At 28.3% G+C, this 20,906-nt stretch overlaps 2 protein-coding genes across 7 annotated transcripts in view; one reads left to right on the top strand and one right to left on the bottom strand.

Moving 5' to 3' along the window:
• cpx (complexin) overlaps positions 1 to 20,906 on the top strand; it is a 339,534-nt gene that overhangs the window by 296,647 nt on the left and 21,981 nt on the right. For 4 of the 6 annotated variants that reach the window (XM_065515806.1, XM_065515805.1, XM_065515803.1 and 1 more), the window contains exons 2-3: positions 8,280 to 8,446; positions 14,889 to 15,021. In XM_065515806.1, coding sequence (XP_065371878.1) covers positions 8,280 to 8,446; positions 14,889 to 15,021 — 300 coding nt within the window. The remainder of the gene's footprint in view (positions 1 to 8,279; positions 8,447 to 14,888; positions 15,022 to 20,906) is intronic. The other 2 variants (XM_065515804.1, XM_065515808.1) reach the window with 1 other exon arrangement.
• On the bottom strand, positions 1,000 to 3,659 carry Nepl11 (Neprilysin-like 11). The gene is made up of 2 exons (XM_065515802.1): positions 2,643 to 3,659; positions 1,000 to 1,977 (listed from the first exon to the last, which is right to left on the bottom strand). The coding sequence occupies exons 1-2, from the start codon at positions 3,577 to 3,579 to the stop codon at positions 1,046 to 1,048; spliced, it is 1,869 nt and encodes a 622-aa protein (XP_065371874.1). The 5' UTR covers positions 3,580 to 3,659; the 3' UTR covers positions 1,000 to 1,045.

The raw sequence follows: 20,906 nt of genomic DNA, 5'->3' as shown, positions 1-20,906 counted from the left end.
AACTGCTAAGGTATAAAAGTACTTGTGCTTTGTAAAGAAACAAAAAAACAACACATACTTATAGGGGCGGGGAATGCCAACCAAGTTAAATGAATAGTTTCGTTTCTAGCAGAATGCTAACAATTTATTTTTATCTGTGTGTTGAAAGTCAGCAATGTAAGGATATATTTTGTATGTTTTCTTGTTTATTTACTTTCACAATATTCTGTCTAGCCACCATTCCCTTGCTAATGCATAGTTACCTTGGTAACTGTGTGGTCATTGGTTAGAAGCCGCCACAATGTAAAATCAAAAAAAGGAAAGTTATTTTAAACTAGTATAGTTTATTGTTAAAAATGCTATAGTTATACTTATTACTTATCTGTATACGAAAGTTTGGTAACTTTAGCCAGGGTTAGAGAATTTTCTCTATGTTGAACTGTTAAGTACCGGAGATAACTATGTAGTACACTATGAAAACTATGTAGGAATAGTTTTACTGGATTTTAAGCAATTCAATATCTAAAACTTGAGTACTCAGTTAATTCAACATTTTATTAAGAAACCACCCACGTTAAGTAATTTTGGAAGGAATATAAAAAATATTAAAAAATGCTAACAACTGACTAAACAAAATAAGGCGTGGTAGTAGATGGCTGGTATTTACTTTTACCTCTATTTCTATTTCTTCAAGAACAACAATTTCAAATTCTTAATAAATTTTTAATGAATGAAATTTAGTTCTTTTTTGTTGTCTCTCCTAAAGAACATTAGAACAATAATAAGAAATCGTGTATTAATCGAATGAGTTAAAAAGGATTATACAAAATAATGGTAAGTTATTTTTATTTCGAATTTATAACCAATAACACTGCTATAACGAAAAAAACGTAGTTAAAGTTTTTTAATACATACAAGTTTAATAAATTTATCAGCAAAATTTCCGACTTTTTCACAGAAATAAGTAAAAAAATGAAAGGTATTTTTTATAAAAGTGAAAAAATAAAATATGTGTAAGACTTTTTAAATTTGTTTTCTTAAATATTTATTAATTTAATTTAATTAATTAATTTTCTTTCAAAACCAAACATTTATTATTGTTATATAGTGTATCTCGTGTTTGACATTTAAAGGTCTGCTGAAATTCTTTGGTTTGTTTTAAGGCAGTGTGAATAAATTGTTTTCTTTGTTCTGCTGGATGCAAATGACAATCTACTAGGGTGGTGGCTATAAAATATAGTTTCTCCATGGATAGTTGCAAACGACCCGCCTTTAGCAGAGTATTTAGTTTTTGCACAAATTCCTCATCCTGCTGCAGCCACAACTGATAAGTTTGCCAGGATTGTTTTTGAGCCAAGAGTTTTAGCAATAAATTGTTTAAATTAAAATTCCTGGCCTGTAAAGGCAGTTGTCTTTGTAGACATCTATCGAATAATTCAAATTTTCTATCCGAATCTGTACTTCTCCAGGCTCCTGGTGTATCATAGGCTCCTCCTATCATTACTTCAGAGAAATGTTCTCCCAGCATGACATAGTTTAATGGTGTAGTCAAATTTTGCTGCTGTTGTATTAAACCATTGATGGTTAGAAATACTTTCATAAATTCTTTGGCACTTTCGGCTACTTGTACAGCACCGTTGGAGATTTGTGGCTTATTGCCGATATCTATTTTCAGTTGTTGGGCCTTAAATCTTTGCACTTTCTCTAGATTGCGATAGAAATTACGTTTTGTTATGGTTAAGGTCTGGTAATCGTTATCTAGTTTAGCATCTCCATTTAAAGTCAAGTGCATTATACGTTCAAGAAATAGTTTGGAGTTTTGTTGAGTAATCTCATCTATCCAGGCAGTGCTGGCCAAAAGTTGTTCGTATTGCTGTCCCAGTTCGGAGTACATATGAGCCATTTGTACTTTGTCAATGCCAGTACGTTCTACAACATGTTGGTAAACGGGCGCTAAATACGTTTCAGTGAGTTTTTTGCAATCATCGGGGGTTTTGTCTGTGAAATAAAAAAGTGTGTTAACAATAATGGAAAAAGAGTATAAATAAAAGTGACTGTGTAAAAAATGAAACCAAATTTAATAAATCTGATTTTAACGATTGTGTAAGCGAGGTAGTGGATTAGCTGTATGATACAGCAAAATGCCTGTCAGGTAATTTTTGCTACTATTTTGTAGTTGTTAATCAACTGAAACTACGTTTTTGTTTAAACATCAGTACTCTACACTATCTTGCTAAATATGTCATACGTATGTATGTTGAATGTTTGGGAGGTTTAAAGACAGTACAGCTAAATATTCATATTTTAATATGTCTAAGAGCATAGTGGCAATAATTTGATAATAAGATAATGTTAATGAAAAATAATTATCTTACAGTAGTTTTTCTTTTACATGGAGATCTTTTTTATACAATTTTTGTATTTCTAATTATTTTTCAATTCTGGACAACAAATATTTTTGTTTCAATTCAGATTTTTTAAAAAAAAGATGTATTTAAAATTAGTTTTGAACCTAGTTTATGAGTTTAATTTTTTAAAAGATGTCATTTTGTTTTGTTTTGTTTTTGAAAACGGTTCACATTTCTCTTGAACTCCTGAATTAGCACGACTCTGTTTGCTAGTTTTTAAAGCCTTTAAATGGAAATACCCATTTTCCTACTCACCCATTAAATAATCAATCCACAGCCAATTCAAAAATCTCGTCAACGTAGTACCCTGCAACAGCTCAAAGTACTGTATCAGTTTGGGCATTTCTGAAACAATAATTAAATCTGTTGGCTTCAAAGGTTTACCCATAACCTTACGGAAGTAGGCATCCCAATCCAAAGGATAAACTGAACCAAAACTCAACAACTTAAAATCAGCATAAGAATACTCTCTCACTTTGTCCTGCTCACTAACAGTTATCTTCATAATATCTCTGGAATTGCGCTCAAAATTCAAAATCTCCAAAGCCACCAATCTAGCACGGCCGGCATCCACATTACACAAATGCATAATCTCTCCAGAAAGTTGTTCAAATTTCCGCAAAGTAAAACGCAACGAATCATCGGGTTGTATTTGCACGACACGTTTGTTGGATATTAATTCGATTTTTGTGTTGAAGAAATAGGGAATGCCAGTTTCATGAAAAATACTCAGAACCTGCAACCAAGTCATATTGCGTCTTTTGCGCAACATGGCTACCGAATCATCAATAGCTGGCCAACCACCCACAGAACGATACATTAAGGTGGCTTTTAATTGTTCCATAGAGCGGGCATTTTGGCAGGAATCATAGAAGTGTTTCAGTTTTAGCTCTGAATCCAAGAGCTCCTCTTCATTGCTATTTTCTAAGAATTTATTAAATTTTAGTTCTTCCTGCTGCAATAGCCGATCATATTTTGCCTGGTTGCTGGCGTTTAATGAGCGAGAACAAACATAACCAAAGAAATCATCACAGGGTTTTTTCGCCACATCTAGCCAGGATTCCAGTTCATACGAAAAACGTAGCATATCATGTTCAACGGCGACTTTATCGAGTGTTGAAGCCAAACCGTAGTTGGCTAAGAGCACAGCACAAACTAGTAAAACAAAGGACGACATCGTTGTTGTTTTCATTAACGACACAACAAAGTGATAATATGGCGCAATATTGGCTACAGTCTATTCACTTTATTTGCTGTTGTGGGGAAAATTTTAATAAAACTTCAAAGTAAATGTCGCACAATTTTGTGGTATTGGTATTTATTTATTTTTTTATGCAGAAAAAAGTTTTTTAATAATGGTTTCTGTGATGTGTTTTAACAAAGTGACACTACTGTTCCAAAAATAAAATGAAACCGTATTTCATTTTTAATAATGTTTCGAGAACTTGTTTAATTTAAATTTTTTTTTTCAAACATTGGTAATATATTCCAGCATAACTTAACACTTTTGTAACGAAACTACAACTAACATAAATATTTCTGTGGAAATTGAAAATCTCTACAAAATGCAACCCTTTCACAATTAGTTCTTTCTCCCTCTCTTTCTCTTTTGATCAACCGCATGCACTTACAACAAAAAGCTTTGGTATGTGTGTCTGTATTAAAAAAGTGTTGTTTGCACTTTGCCGTGTTAAATTTCAATTTAAGATTTTTTTTCTCTAGTTTGTTTTATTTTTGTGTGTTATTTTATACACTTCCGGTTTCCAACCTTGTATTTAATTAAATTTTGTTACAAGAAATAACCCCTTTTTTTAACTGGTTTGTGTTATTTACACCTTCATTTAATTTCTTTTCTTTTATAAATATTTATGTAGAATTTCTCATAAGTTTCTTTTTATTTCTGTATTATTTTCTTGTTGTAATTTTATATTGAAATTCAAATGAGTTTTTTCGTTTGCTTTATTTTTCCGTTTGTTTTGTGTTTTGAGATTTTGCTTTAATCTCTTGCTAATGCTTAATCTAAACTGCCACAGAGAATTTCAATTTAAAAACCATGTTGTTTTGTGGATGCTTGTGGAACCACAACAACAATAATAATACAACTAATCAAGAATGAAATTAAAATATAAAACAAAAAGCTTGTATATGTTGCAGATAAGCAAGGGTTAAGGTCAATATTGTTAAATTGATGGAAATGAAATTAATTTATTTTATAATGATGTTGTATTAAAAGCAATTTGTTAGATGTTTTGGAAATGAAATTAAAATTCAATATTATGAAAATTTAAAATTTACTCACATTCACAATCCTCGTGACAACTAAATCTTAATGCTTAATGATTTGTCGTCATACTCAATAGATTACTTTACAAAAAACAGTTCTACCTAATGAACGTTTAATACAACTTTGGAATTTCATAATCCTTTCTGATTTGGCCACTTCAATTTTAATTTTTTCAAATTCGAAATATGAGTCGAATATATATAAGATACGGCGCAACAAAATTCTTTATTTATAATTATTTAAACAAATTATTTGTTTTCTTTTTTAACAATAAAATTGACATACATAGGGATGCAGACATATTGATTAAAACTGATTAGGAAACTTATATTTATAATTTTATATACAAATAAAGATTTTTTGATCTTGACCTATTTTTATAGCTTTTAAATTGGCTCTAAACAAATGATAAGAATATAAAGGGACCAGATTTACGAAAATCGTAATAGTAATTTTAGGTATTTAACAAATATTATATTTGTATTTTGTTTGCAACTTGAGAAATAAAAATGTATTAAGTGAATGAATAGAAATTAAAAAATATAATTTCAAGCTAGACATTTAAAACGACTGAGCTTATAAATATAAGACTACTACTAATCCCTAGAATATTTGATGAGTTTTAAGTGAAATTTTATTTGGTTGCTGCTGGTATTCAAATCAGTTTTAAATACTAGTAGCAGTACTCAAATATGGCCAGCCCATGACTGCATCTGTTTATATTTGTGTAGAAATTTAAAAATGTAATTGACAGACATAATTTATAATTAGTTGTAATCTAAATAAACATATGACAGATACTAATTTGAAATGTCGACATATATACTTAATTGCTGATAACAGCTTACATTTTCAACTTTTTCCCTATCACCAAAGGCATACAAAAACTACATTACAATGTTTTAATATAAATATAATAAACTAATTAATTGAACAGATAATAAGAAAAAAAGCAATTGCAAGAAAACACATAAGACAACCAGAATAGACACAAAATTTAAAAATATTAAATAAATTGTTGAATAAACTAAAAAAACAATAGAAATACATAAAATTGTAAGGGTACCTTGAATATAAAAGCATACAATATAAATTATAATTATTTATAATTGTATTAAAAACACATTCTGAGCACAAAATATAAAAGTTTTCGTTTTAATTACCTTCATTTGATATGTTAAAATTTATAACTTTTATATTTATGTAAAAAGTTTTCTTAAAGTTTAACTAAATCTTGTCTTCGTTTCAATTTCAAGTAATTTATTTTTAAAATATATGTACTTTTAAATGAACTCATGCGTTAAGCTTACTTTTCCCCCACTACTCTAGACTCAGATGGTATTTTTTACTTCTACTTGTAAAAGCCTTTTATATTTCTCATTTCTAATGGCTTTTATTGTTGGCTACACATCTTAATATGTCAACCTAGTTTATTTTATATATAATTTGTTTTTTCTTGTACTCTGTAAGGACTTTTGGCATGTTTTTTAATTTTGAATAAATTCTACAATTTTAGCTGTGAGTCAGGGCAAAAAAAAAATATGACTTTAATTTCATAAAACATTTTTTTAATGGCTGCAAAAAGGTAAAAAAATATAAATTTTGTTGGAAATTTGCTATGACCTGTAATTTATTTATTGTAATGCTTTTAAACGACTATATTTAGGGTAAAGAAAATATGTTTGAAATGTTAAAAAAGTTGTTTGAGTCCCTTAAAGTGTGCAATGGTTTTCTTAAGCTTTTATATAATTTTATAAATATCCCTACAAATATATAATAGTTTTGTTAAGAGGTTTGTAAAGGGATTGAAACGAAAGTTAGGCAGTAGTTTCATTTGGATGGAAACAAACTTATTTAATGTATATTTGAAAAGGGTTATTTAACTCATATAACATTAGCTTAATATATAACTTAAAAGTACTCAATACTTAGGCCAATTTTGATATTTTTCATTAAATATTATAAGTTCGAAACATTACACACTTTTTTATTTTTTACTCATAAATTTTTCATAACAAACCACTAAAAGTTCTTAATATTAAAAAAATATATACAAAAGTATGCTATATTTTTCTATTTACTTTAAAGCCCTAAAGTTTGCTTTAATTTTTAATAAACTTGTACTTAAAAGTAATTGCTTTATATAATTGTAGGTTTCTTTACTGTCTTTTAAATTGAGTTGTGCCAGTTTTGATACTTGTTTACTTAATTTTCTTCAAACAAACTATACTTTTATTCAACTTTCTAATTATATTTTTATGGTCTTTAGCGACTTTTTCTCAATTGATAATTAAATTAGATTTATGTTTATTTTCTTCTTTTTTTAATAAACAAAAACTTTTATAAACTTTTCACCAACATAGCAAAATATTATGAACCATTTTTAGTAACAACTCTCTTAAGCAGAATGTCATCTAGCATAAAAATAGTCAATGAATATTAAACATAATGTTTATTACAGTTTATATAAATATATTTTTACTAATAACAATAAAGCAATCAGGAAGTAGAGAAATATGACTTCGAGTGTTGCTAATTGACTTAATTATAAAAGTTTTGAAAAAATTTCCGCTTCGTAATTGAATTTGGTTGGTTAGAAATAATTAAACTTTTGCCTTCATGATTTTTTTTATATAATCTTTTAAGAATAAACTGAGAGTTTTAATGAAAATATAAGGGTATTAGTAGATCTTTGTGTTATAATGCAACTTGTGGGCCCATTATTTTTGTTTTGTGTGACTTTGCAACTTCACAGTTTGAAATGCTAGTATGTTTAATAAACTGTTTACACAACTGTGGCCATATTTTAAAACTCTCTCATAAAACTGTAGCATACTTTTGGGCTGCTTTTAGTCTGTTTCAATTTGTTCAATTTTAAGTTATAAAAAATAATTAAATTAATACTAGGTTGTGATTTACTAAATCCAATAAATATTTTTTGTCTCATACAGCTAAACATATTTAAGCTATATATGGCTTTTATTTTATATATAAACAAATAAATTTACACAAAATTATATTTCAGCCTTAAATTTGAATTAATTAAAACCGCAATAGCATTTGGTACTATAATCACATTTAACCACAAAATAAATGTAATAATAGTTTGACAAAAACCAACCACAAATAACAAAATTTATGATTAAACATGTGTGCCATAAATAAATTTAATAATATAAACAATAAATATTTTTTAGAAGATAAAAATAAAAATATTTAATGAATACATTTTGAAATCCTTTGACTAGTAAACTTTTAACACAGACAAATCCCAGCATGAATGGGTATGTACATAGGTTTTGAGGTTTGTTAACAGCAAGCAATACAAATAATAAATATGTGTTGCCTAAGCTAAGGCAAATATATAAGATATACATATATTCGTTGAAATATTAAATAATTAATTTTATTTTTAAATTTAAAACCTTTATCATTATCCCTTAATAAATTCTTCTTAAATCTAGTTTATAAGCACTTGTTTTGTAAAATAATTTAAGGCGTTTAAACAAATTTAACTGGTGTATACTTTTTGGCTGTAGCTTAGAGAACTTACAATTGTAATCTTATGAATTTTTACTAATAATTCATAATTCATTTATTTGTAACAGGCGCCGTAGGTGGTGATGGCGGTGATGATGCCGATGATAAGGAAAAGGCAGAGGAGGAGGAGAGAGAGCGCCAGGAGGCCATCCGTGAGGCCGAAGAACGACGCAAGGAGAAGCACCGTCGCATGGAAGAAGAACGTGAAAAGATGCGACAAGATATACGTGATAAGGTTAGTAAAACATAAACATTCAATATAAATCAAAACTGTCCAAGAAATGTAAATACTTATTTTGATAGAAAAAGCGACTTTAATTTATTTTATATGATTATTTCTGGCAATATTTAGCTTATTGTCAACCATCTACCTAAAAAATAATATGCTTGATTTATTGGACATTAGAATTTTCTGCATTTTTAGGCTGGTTGCAGTCTATCATAAAACAGTGCAAATTAAAATAGAATTTTAATTAAATAAATATCATTGCATACCTGCAAGGGTGTCTGCTAAAGAAAAACCCCAAAACTACGCTTTTCTTTATTATATATTCTAATAGATTTGGTTATTTTGATTTTATTTCTTTTATATAAATCCTTTCCTGTTTTTAATAAATTTATTTCCTTCCTTTAATTTATTTTGAACACATTGTGCAAATTAGTAGAAACAAAATAGAGAATAAAACATAAACAACAACAAAAAACAGTGTTTCTTTAATTAGTGTAATTAGGAGTACATTAAACATTTTGCAATTACTTTATGTTTGAACAACGAGCTACAGCAAATAAATTAAAAACCAAGTGAACAAAAACAAAATTTACAATGGAACTGCACAAATTTACCCCTGGAGTTCAAATTGACTCTAGTAGGGAGTCCTTTTATATGAGCGACTCCCTAACGGAGTCAGATTGAATTACTTGTAGGAATATAAAAACAACAAAAACAATAACATCAACAACAACAACCACTAATGCAACTACTCTCATTAAATGTTCTAGTCTACAGCAGTGTTTTTTCAAATTACTTGTGCAACTGTATAAAAAAAAAATAATAAAAAAGTGTGGTTTACAATAAATTCTATGAATAGTTTGTATAAAATTTGTAAAAAAAAGGAAGTGTTTTGTTTCAAATGCATTTAATTAAAATAAAATACAGCTATGTTTAAAAAAAATGTGTTAATAATTAAAATTGTATTAATTGTGAAAAAATTTAAAATGTGTGTAAAATTGTTTATTCTTTATTTTTTATATAGTTTAAATTAAATAATTTTTTTGGTATTTTTGATTTCTTAATTAAATCATTTAATAAAGTTTTTATTCTTTTTGGCTTAAAATAATTAAAATAAATTTAATTAAAAAGAGAGCAGCATATAATAACAAAAAAAGGATCAGTTAATTTTAGTGGAAGTCGAAATAAAATATTTAGTCAAAAACTGAGAAATATTCTATATAAAATATAAAAGTTTAAACAAGCCAAACAACCAAAAAAAAAATTGGTATTATTTGGAAGTTTTCCTGTAAAGTCCACATCTGATAAAGGCCTATTTGAAGAATATTGAGAATGCATTATAGTATTTATTGAGAATGCATTATAGTATTTAAAACTATTGAGCGTTTTGAAATCCCAGCTTTGGGATTTTAGATCACTTAGCTTAAATTAAAATTTTTGTTACAAAATAGGTTAAATTCGCAAGGACCTAGGGAAAATAATATTAGCAAATTAAAGACGTTTAAAATTTTATAACTATGCCTACTGAGATTCATTTCATAAAAATACAAAAACATTTCAAGTTCATTAAGATATTTTTTAGAGGAAACTGAGAGCAGTATAAGTTTTATTGCAAAAACAATAGTTCTACTTTTTCTCAATTCTCAAATAAAAATCGAGTATTTTTGGATAAGGAAGATAATACAATAATAATAGAGCACAGTGAACTGAATTCAAGAACATTGATGTGAATATCTATTTCCAATATTCTGTAATATCTTTCTCTACCAAAGGCTACTCAATGCTTGATAAAGAACTGTATTAGCATTATTCTAAATAGATAATGGTGTTTTGATTTCACAAGAATGTTGAATAATTTTACTACTTAGTTCTGTCTAGGTTTTCAGTACATTTAAATCTTTAATTTCGATCAATTCTTATAAATAAAGTTTACTCGTTTTTGAAACTTAGTAAAATGGGTACTATTTATTGCAAATCTTCGTATGACTTAAAAATGTGGTATTTACAATAGAAGGCGTATCTTTTTAAAAAACATGCATCATTTTCAATCAGCAATTTCAAAACATTCAAAAGCAGGGGTATACGACTTGAAGTCGGGAGAACTTGAAACTTTATTTTGCATGTCCGAAATGATAGAACGCTATAAAAGACAATCATTTTAGCTATAAAAAATGGATCCATTGCTATAACCCATCCATTACCGGGCATCCAGCCGAATAGACACCAATGTCAAATATCCATGCCAATAAGGTAATGCTCTGTATTTGGTGGGAGCGAAATGAGCTACTAACATCTGAACAGACCATCAGAAGGAACCTGTTCCGAATGCAACAGATTCATTTAAAGTGAGCATTGACCAAAAATCGTCCAGACTATGTGGCCATACATGAAACCGTAATATTTCATCATGAAAATGCGCGGCCACATGTTGTAATACCTGTTAAAAAGTTGGGAAGTTTCGCATCAACCGCTATATAGTCCAGACCGTACCCCGTTCAACTACTATATATTGCAATCGATGCAGAACTTTCTCTCTGGGATATGCTTCATTTTGGAGCATCCTCAAAAGATGAGCAGTTTTATTTTTGGCTCGAAATGAATATGTTGCCAGAAAGATTGGAAAAGTTCTTAGCTAACAATGGCCATTTAAATAATTTAAGAAAACTATTTTTTAAAATTAGTCAAGAATTCTCATTATTTACAAAGATTTCATAAAAGCTAAAAATACTCTAATTCTTACAATTGCTTCAATTATCATGAGCAAATGTTTTATTATATCTAAATTTCTTCAAACATTACAACTTTTATACCCACTCAATAAGTTAAATTTCTATACAATTTAGAAATTTACTTTAATGATTGTCAGCTATACATTGCCATCCATTAAATGGCATTGTCTTTAACTCATGCCACAATTGTTATACCAATAAGTGGAGTATTTTGTTAATTAACTCAATAAAATTTTAATTAATAGCCACAACACAACACAAATGCAAACGCACCGATAAATGTGGCATGAGTAAAAATTGGGTGTAAGATACCTTGTTTCCACAAAATATATCTCTATCGTACATACATTCATTATTTGTATCTAACCTACACTTATTCAATTTGTGGATAAACATGAAGACGAAGTGTTTACATCTGCAATACATACATTTAAACACAAAATTTATGATATAAATATACTGCCATATACGTACATACAGTATTCATCAAAATATATTGGACACAATTCCCGTTATAACTTTTTGGCAATTCCAAATAAAGTAAAGATTTTAGAAACAACATAGCTATGCACATTTATACGATTTTGCAATATTTTGTTCCAGCCATTTTAAATATAACTATCGATCCAAAACTAATTTATTTTAGTATAAAATCGCAAATAATTTAATACTAAAATACTTAAAGATAATCGCTGAAGTTGTTCTTGATATTGGTTTCTTTTTTATACATAACCTATTTTGTTCATTATCTTTTTTGTTTTATTAATTTTCCTACTTTTTAAGTTCAAAATTATTTATGATTTTGTGTTTTTTTTTATTTAATTTTTGAACAATATGTTTTGACAGACACTGTATACACTTAAATATTCCTAGGATTAATGTGCGTATCTGTGTTTGTGTTTAAGTTTGTTTTGTGTTGAAATGTTCTTCATTTCGTTATAAATTATATGATTAAAGTTTATTGGCAAATTTACGTGCCATAAACACCTCAAACTTAAATGAAAAACCTACAGACCTTTAATATTATTAGATTGGTTAAATTATACATCCTTACAGGCATCTATCCATGAGACTGAATGTGATTGTGTATTTGGGTGATTTAGTATTTCTTTTATTACTTGATAGCAGATGACCACAGTAGTTTTTCGAAGCCAATTGTTTTTTTTTGTTTATTAAGGTAAACATTTAAAGTCACAAACGATGGTGGTTAAAAACGTTCGTTTCGCATACAATCTGGAAAGCGTTTCTCAAAAATAATGTTCTAGTAAATCGTATATGAATATAGATGGGATTCTATCCGGTATTTACCCGATGTATGGGTAAATACCAGGTATGTTTCTTTTTTTAGTCTTTTTTTGGGTATTTATAAAATGATTTTTATATCAAAATATTTTCAAAAACTGAATGTCAATCAAACCTAAAAATATTTTTATTCATATTAGAAACTAAAAAACATTCAAAAAGGCGAATTAAATTTGTAATTCCGCGAGAAGGTATGTGTTTGTTGTAAAATGCAACAAATTTACATAAATCGTTTTTAGGTTTTAACATGGGAAGACCAAGAAATGAAAAAATTTGGAAACATTTTTCTACATGTGCCAGTGATTCAAAGTCTGTGATTTGTAAATATTGTGAGACAATTTCTAAATGGCCAAATATAAAGAAAATGTACAAACATTTAATAAATTGTCTAAAATGTCCTAGTATGGCCAAAAGGGAAATTGGTAAAACAACCGAAACAGTTTTAACTAAGAATTCATTTGAATACAGTGATAGTGTAAATTCTTCAAATTCTCCAAATTCACTCTCACCCTCATGCCCAAAAATTATTCCAGATGAAGACGATATCAGTTCTTCCCAATCATTTGATGATATACCATCCACTTCTACTGGAATAATCTATTCTTCACCGACACCTCCTACTATTTTTGATTATTTCCCAAGTGAAACTAATATTTAAAGTTTCAGCGACATTGAATAACAAGTTTTTTTTTTACAACTACTATGTACAATCTTTTCTTTTTCTTTTTAAAATTAAATAAAAAAAATCATTCTCTTGAACCATCCAATGTTTTTCTGCTCCACATATTCTTCAAGGTAGTTTTTACCCACATTTTTAGTAAACACCTGGGTACTTACCCGATTTGACCCAATTTACCCATCTTACCGGGTATTTACCAACTGGGTTTTTACCCATTTTCCATCTATATATATGAATTAATCTGTTTGAATTCAAGTTCACAACTTCAGTAAGTTATAATTACGAAAACTTATTGCAAACATTTGGAATGCTATGCTAAGACCGCAAGCAAAATCCAAAGGATTTTGAGTCGAGAAAGTTCACCGAATGTGTCAACTATTCGAAGAGTATGCAACAAATTTGAAGAACCTAGATCGGTTATGGACAGTATGACTCCTGAGCATCAACGTAGTTCTCTTGAAAATATTGCTGATGTAAATGAGAGTGTCGCCAAAAACCCAAAAGCATCAATTCGGCATCGTTCACAACAACTTAAAATTTCACGGAACACTACGCAGCGTATTTTGGCAAAAAAACCTCCACCTTCATGTGAACAAAATTCAGTTTAATCAGGAGCTCAAACCAGCAGACTATGATTTCAATGTGTAATGGAGAAAAGTGAAGTCAATCACAATTTTTCAAAAAAAGTCATCTTCTCCAATGTGAATACATAAAATTGTCGAATTTTGGGTTCAGAAAATCCTCATGCAAATCATGAGAAACAAATGCACCCACAAGGAGCAGCTGCAGATTTTGGTCAGGCAGCGTGATTAGGACTTACTTTTTTGAAGATGAGGTCGAAATTGCAATGATTGTGAAAGACATTCGCAATAGGAAGGATGACATGCGATACACCTGCCACATCGCGCATACAACAATTGTTTTACGATTTCCAGAAAAAATTATCTCAAGATATTCTGATGTTAACTTGCCACCAAGATGTCATGCTATTTAATGACGTGCGATTTTTTTTATTTGAGGTTTTGTAAAATCTTGGGTTTATGCGAATAAACCAGAAGCAATTCCTGAGATCAAATCCCAGATCCAACGCGTCATCGGTGAGAAAACTTGCATAAACTATTGTTATGTACAATTTTAGAAAATTTAATTTTTTCACAAAATAAATTCGATTACGTCAATTTCCTGGCAGAAAATGTGTTCCGATTCTAATATGTTAAAAAATTTATGGCACATAAATTTATCGTGACACATATGCTTATCTTATTGAAACTAAATTTTAGAAGACACTGTATCAACACATTGAAGTACGCGGGCAAAGTATTGTAAAAACTGTCAGTTTTTTATTTCGTCTCCACCTTTTTTTTTAGAAATTTTAGTTTTTACTGCTCATAAATTCTTAACGCAATTAGTTATAATCGACGACTTTTTGAAGTGGCGTTAATACAATAGAAATTTTTAAATGATTTGCTTGTACAATTTAGTATCATTAATGACAAAATTATCTAGGACTTGATGATGTGAATAATATATAATTTAATTTATTGCATGTGCAACTTGTGGTATGAGCAATAATTGTTTTTGACTAATATTCAAAAATACTCATACGCCTCAAACTTAAACTTTTACTCATAACAGGGCAATTATTGGTAATAAATGAATTTCTTAAATACTAATCTTACTTGTTTGTACGAAAAAACAAAACTTTATTAAAATTCAAACTCCTCTCTTATGTTTTCAGTATAACATCAAGAAAAAAGAAGAGGTAGTAGAAATGCAGCCCCAAGAGGAACCAAATCCTTTGATGAGAAAAAAGAAAACACCTGAAGAATTGGCTGCCGAAGCTGAACAGGAAGAGCTGGATGATTTTACAAGTAAGTACTAAATTTTCTACATATTTGCTCTTTTCGTATTTATCTTTCCAGAACACAACAAATCACAAAATAAACTACTTTCTTTCTACTAACTAAAAACTAACTTTTCTTTGTCTCTAAACAAATTTTGAAAAAAAAAATAAACTACAAACTTTAAAATAAACTTCTTTTTTAAGCCTAATACTACGTAACTTTTTTTCCATTTATATTTTAACAAAATATTTTTCACATATTTTATATATTTATTATTATAATATTTAAATGAAAATCAAACTCTAAGCAACAGAATGTTTTTTTTCTTAAATATATACAATATATTTAGTAAATGCAAATGAAAAGTAGTTTTGATGTCTAGTATTTATTTAAACAATACAGCTGAATGTGAGTGTGTGTATAAATAATAAAACCGCAAATTAATGAATTTTCAACACCATTTCTACAAAGGCAAACAAAAAAAAAAACAACAACACCAACTATATTTCTAATAACAAAACTTTTAAATCTAATAAAACTACTACTATTACTATTACTATCCTACTACTTTGTACTATTATAACTGCTACTATCTCTGCTCTTCTCTAACAACTTTAACAACTACGTTGATTTAACACGTTTATAAATAATTTTAATATAATACAAATAATACAAGAATATGTCAAAGTCTTAAAAATTAATACTAATAATGAAACATTGCAGGTTTTCCTAATGTTTATGAGCTTATGTTTTTAGCAGACAGTTTTCTTAAAAAAAACTAGCATTGAAATCCTACAATGTTTTTCAATTAGTATTGATGTTATTAAATATAAATAATTTAAAACTTAAAATAATAATATACATACATGCCTCGTTTAAAAAGTAATATCATCTTGTTGTAGTCTTAATATGATTTACAGATTCTTAGATTTTTTTTTTAATAATTTCTTATATTAATTTTCATATTTAGCGTATGAGTAATATTTAATTTTTTAATTTACAATTTTCAGTATAAGTAATATTTATTTCTCATTGATATTAAAAAATACTCATACGCCTCAAAATTAAGCTTTTTCTTTGAACAGTTTAAACGCCAAATTAATGTTATTAACAAAACTTCTTAACTACTGATTCCATTAGTTTGAAACTTTAAACATAAATAGAAGAAATGCTGGCCTTTCCAAATATTTTCTACAAAGTAATTAAGTTTAAAAACAGGACGCGCTAGAGTTCGCAAAGTTTAGCAGTTTTCATTTAAATCTCAAGACAAAAAATACTTAAACCTAAATAGTAGCTAATGTTTATACTAAGCAAATACAAAAATTAATTTGCTGTACCATGAAATTGACTACTTATTAACACCCACAGTCGATATATATATATATCCAATAACTGTTTTCATTATTATTAATAAATTATATTTAATATATATAAGAAACTAGAAAAAATCTAAGAATCTGAAAACTAATCCGTATACTTAAGGTTACGTTGACGACATTCTACCATTTGATATTTGTAGAGCTAATGAAAAATATCCTTTAAACTTCTCCTTCATCTTTAACTTCTACTCTATTGCTATTTTTCACTACTTCTACTACAAAATCTACGTTCTACACTTGAGATATAAAACTACACCTGTAATAAAAATTTAAAAACTTACGCTAAAACTATAATAATGAAAAAACCTATAAAATAATATAAATGTTTCATCACAAAATTTCATCTCTTAATGCTTGTCTAAATAAATTATTACATTAAAACTCATTAATGTGCACGTTTGTCGTTGAAGCACCTTTTTGTTATTATTTATGTTTTTTTTTTTTTTTTTTATTTATAATACTTTTCATTTCACACTTTGTTAATGTTTTTGTTTATTATTATTTATCTTTATTATTTGAAAATATTTTGCTTTTTATATTCTTCCTTACTAAATGGAAAAGAAACTTTTATTTAAGCTGTAAGAAAATGTTCTAGTTATAAACTGAAAAGAAAAACTTTTATTTTATTTGGTCGCCAATTAAATTAAATGTACAACTTGATAGCGGGGTTTGTACAAGTTTTTACATTGCACACAATTTACTCGAAGATAAAAGTTTATGCTGGGAAAGATGAGTGCTGCAAAATTATTCACTTTTAATCACTTGAGAAGGTCGTATTATGAATAAAGATTTAAAAAAACTTGAAATATGTAGAAAGTTTACCTTTTATTACACAGGTCTACAATGATTTTGGTGTCGCAAAAACTGATTTTAAGTATATACGATACCCTGATTCTAAATGTAAATATACTTATCTTCTCAATGCTTCGTGTATTTTTCGAGAAATTGCACGGATAATTGCTCTTCGCCATGTGATCAAAGAATATCAGGAAACTTGTCTAAATGATTTTGCATATAGTCTACTTTTATTCTCTGACTGCTCTCCTACCGGATGTGTTGGTAGGTCTATTGAAAATACTTTCTATTTATTGGAAACATCACCTCAACCTGAAAGTTTTCTATCAACGGCCAAGTTCTCCCGATACTGTTTAATAATATTGGAATCAGTTTGACGGCAGACCTTTGATTGTTTGACCAACTTTTGTAGTACCAAGTTGGATTTTGTTAAAATTATTTAATAATTTTAGTACGTACCTTTTTCTCGTCACTTATTTTAATCAGATTAACAACAAATGAACATAATTTACATTAAATATAATAACCCAATTTATAATACTTGGGTTAAAAAGTTTAAGGTTTCTTCGATCTCAATATCTTATCAATATCTAGTAAAGCACATTTTAAACTGAGCTTTGAGTAGTCCATAAACAATCTTCATTCATTCATTGTAGGTTTTTATAAAAAGGTCGTTAATGTCATTACAAAAGACTACATAATTTTCTGAGCTAAAAAATAGAACAAGTTCTTTTACACGACTTAGAAATATTTAGGCCTTCGTGCCTTTAGTTAAATGATTTCTTTCTTTGAGTCAAGTAGGTCAAAGTGTCTTATTAAGTTACTTAAGACATCTTGTGAATAAAGTGAAGTTAACATTTCAAAATCACTTTCATATTCATCGGAAGAACTTCCAAAAATCTGATTCATAGGAGATGATACATCGTCAGAGTAAAGTCGATTTCTTTTAGCAGACGGTGATTAGGGATATGTAATATTTTTCATCATACCAACACAGAGAAAACAGATACGTAATAGCAACCGAATTTGTTGGCAATCGAATGATTCGGTTGCACGCATAAAATTTGTCGGTTCCTTCAACAGAAAGTCAGTTGATAAAGAAGAATTTCGGTTGTAGCAACTAAACTTTTGTTACCTCTTCTAAAGTTTTGTAACCACATTCGATTAGCAACAAATTCGGTTGCTATCACGAATCTGTTACGTGTTCTCACTCAAATGTCTGTGTATTCAACAAATATAACAAAGTACATTTCTGTCATGGCGACAACTTTTTCGCAATGGGGACATAATGCTAAAATCCCTTTACTTATAGAAATGTACATATAGGATTACGCAACGGGCATACGAATTTACTTATGACAGCCAATATTGAATAGTGAAGACGTAGAAAAAATAAAATAAAAACATTATAGGTGTTACCAACATATTTTTCTTTATTTGTTAAGCTTTCTTTACCTCCAGTCTATACTAGACAAACATTCATCATAACAATAAATGACATTTGTTGTCAAGACAAAGTTGTCTAAGCAAAAGCACTAACAATTTTATCATAACGAGGCAATTATACTAATAAATGGAGACTATACCTGATATTTTTTTATTTAGACAACCATTTTGAAGTTTATCATGATAAAAATTTATTAGGTATAACCAGGGGGTTATGAATATAGAGTGTTAGTACATTCAAAAAAATGTTTTTCTCCTTTACCCCACTTGGGGGCAATTGACTTTCACAAAGCAGTTGTTTTTTCGCGTATTTCCCATGTATATTGCACTGTCTTAATTATTGGAGTATTGTGCGTCTCCATGTACGATGTTGGCATTAGATCCATTTTGTATCAGTTTAAATGGTCCAGCTAAGTACATGATTGGTCTGTTTTAGCATGTCCTCGGATACATGATGTTGCCATAAGGATCCAATCTATTGTTATTATTGCCTTGTGTCAGTTTCGTTAATCCATTGTTGTTCCAGATGATTGGTCTGCAGTAGCTGGTCTAGGATAATGGTGATGCCACCTGTCGTTGCCTAGAAATAACACCCTCTGTGTAAAAACTTACGGCTTCCAAATATTAAAGATGTTCCAGTTGGTCCCAACTTGTTTCAAAGCAGTGATCATAAATAATTTATTTTTTCTCAATTTTCTAATTAAAACTTTCTTGCATTGAATATCTCAGCATACAACTTACTACATTTTTGAATTTTTTCCAACAAAACACTCGAAATCTTGTTGCAGGATATAAAATATTCATTGATTATTTAAAATACTTTACAAAATAGCCACAAAAAAAAACAAATTATAATAAATTCAAAACAAAACTTTTTTTTACCCCGAACAAAAATTTCTCACGTTTTCATCAAATAAATATAGACACTTAAACTTTAGCCTCAAATCGTTATGCTAAATAACAATAATACAACACCTGTTTCATGTTTTAAATAACAAATAATTTTATTTGGAATAAACGTAACTTTTAAATTTGTTTTTTTTTAAGTTACTATCATAATAAGTCATAATAATAACTTTTATCTACAAATTTTTACCTGCTTATATTAAAATTACAGCATCAATTTTAAATACTAAAATGTTATCTGAGCAAATGCAATATAAAGGTTTATTGTCACAAACATTTCATTATTGTCGTCTTCCTAATGGCTGTACATAATAAATGAACGACATTTAATTTAAACAGCAAACGTAAAAGTACTATGTAGCAATTATTCATAAAATTTTCTTACTTAGCCTGACACACATAAGTATAACATATAAATGAATGAAATAACGTAGACACTTAGTCTGTTGCAAGATAAACATTTTATACTTTCCTTTTTTTTATATATTAATAGTTAGTTAGTAATATGTGCCAAGTTTTTACTTTGGCAAAACCAACTACTGTCAGATATGACTAAAATATATTCTGTGTCATAATAGTTTTGTGTAATTTTTTTTATTTCCAAAAACTGTAACTCCATTACAATGTGGTTAAAGTATGCAAATAACAAACAGACATGAGAGCACAGTGTATATAAAATATTATTTGGTAGAACGAAGATATAAAGATGGAATTTTCATAGTTTAAATTTTGAAAAATATCTAGTCAGCAAAAGATTTTCCTATATTTTCTCAGAGAATCGCCAAATTTTGGCTTGAGTTTTAAATGATGGTCTGAAATGAATGCAACATTTTAACTTTCCGCCATTTGTGCAATAAAGTTTTAAAGAAGTGGTCACTTAAAATCGTTACGGATTAAAGTTAGCATAACTTTTAAATGAAACAATGTTAATATTTTATACATGAAATTAAAGATAATTTATTAAGCTTTAAAAAAAATATATCTGTAGGTTTAAGTGTCTTTATTGCGAATAAATTTTCTAGCTTTTCTTTTTATGCCTCCCATTAATAGCTGCACAGCTTTTATTCCACTTCTACCATTATTCCAGCATATTTATTCCACTTTGTTCTCATCTGGTTATTTACTGCACCTGCACTCTTTTTCAATTTACGTTTAACAATTGCCCAATATATCTCGATTGGACGAAGATTTGGTGAATTTGTTTAATTGATGTGTTTTGGTATAACATCAATATTATTCTCATTATACCCCTTCATAGTTATATTTGAGTAATGAAAACTTGGCTAAAACTTTGTATCAAATGTGTGATGTCTTATAAATGACAGCAATCGCTTTTCCAAACTCTCTTTTTATATATAATTCTGAAAATTCTTTAAAAACATGTCT

This window comes from Calliphora vicina, chromosome 1, assembly GCF_958450345.1.
Source record: "Calliphora vicina chromosome 1, idCalVici1.1, whole genome shotgun sequence".
In the NCBI taxonomy this organism is placed as follows: domain Eukaryota; kingdom Metazoa; phylum Arthropoda; class Insecta; order Diptera; family Calliphoridae; genus Calliphora; species Calliphora vicina.
This window is presented reverse-complemented; position numbering and strand designations above follow the sequence as displayed.

Bases quoted from the DNA above. Each gene is read 5' to 3' on its own strand.
- Nepl11 (XM_065515802.1), bottom strand. From the start codon at position 3,579: ATGAAAACAACAACGATGTCGTCCTTTGTTTTACTAGTTTGTGCTGTG. The intron at 1,978-2,642 runs GTGAGTAGGAAA...TTTATTTCACAG, and splicing joins GTGGATTGATTATTTAATGG to ACAAAACCCCCGATGATTGC.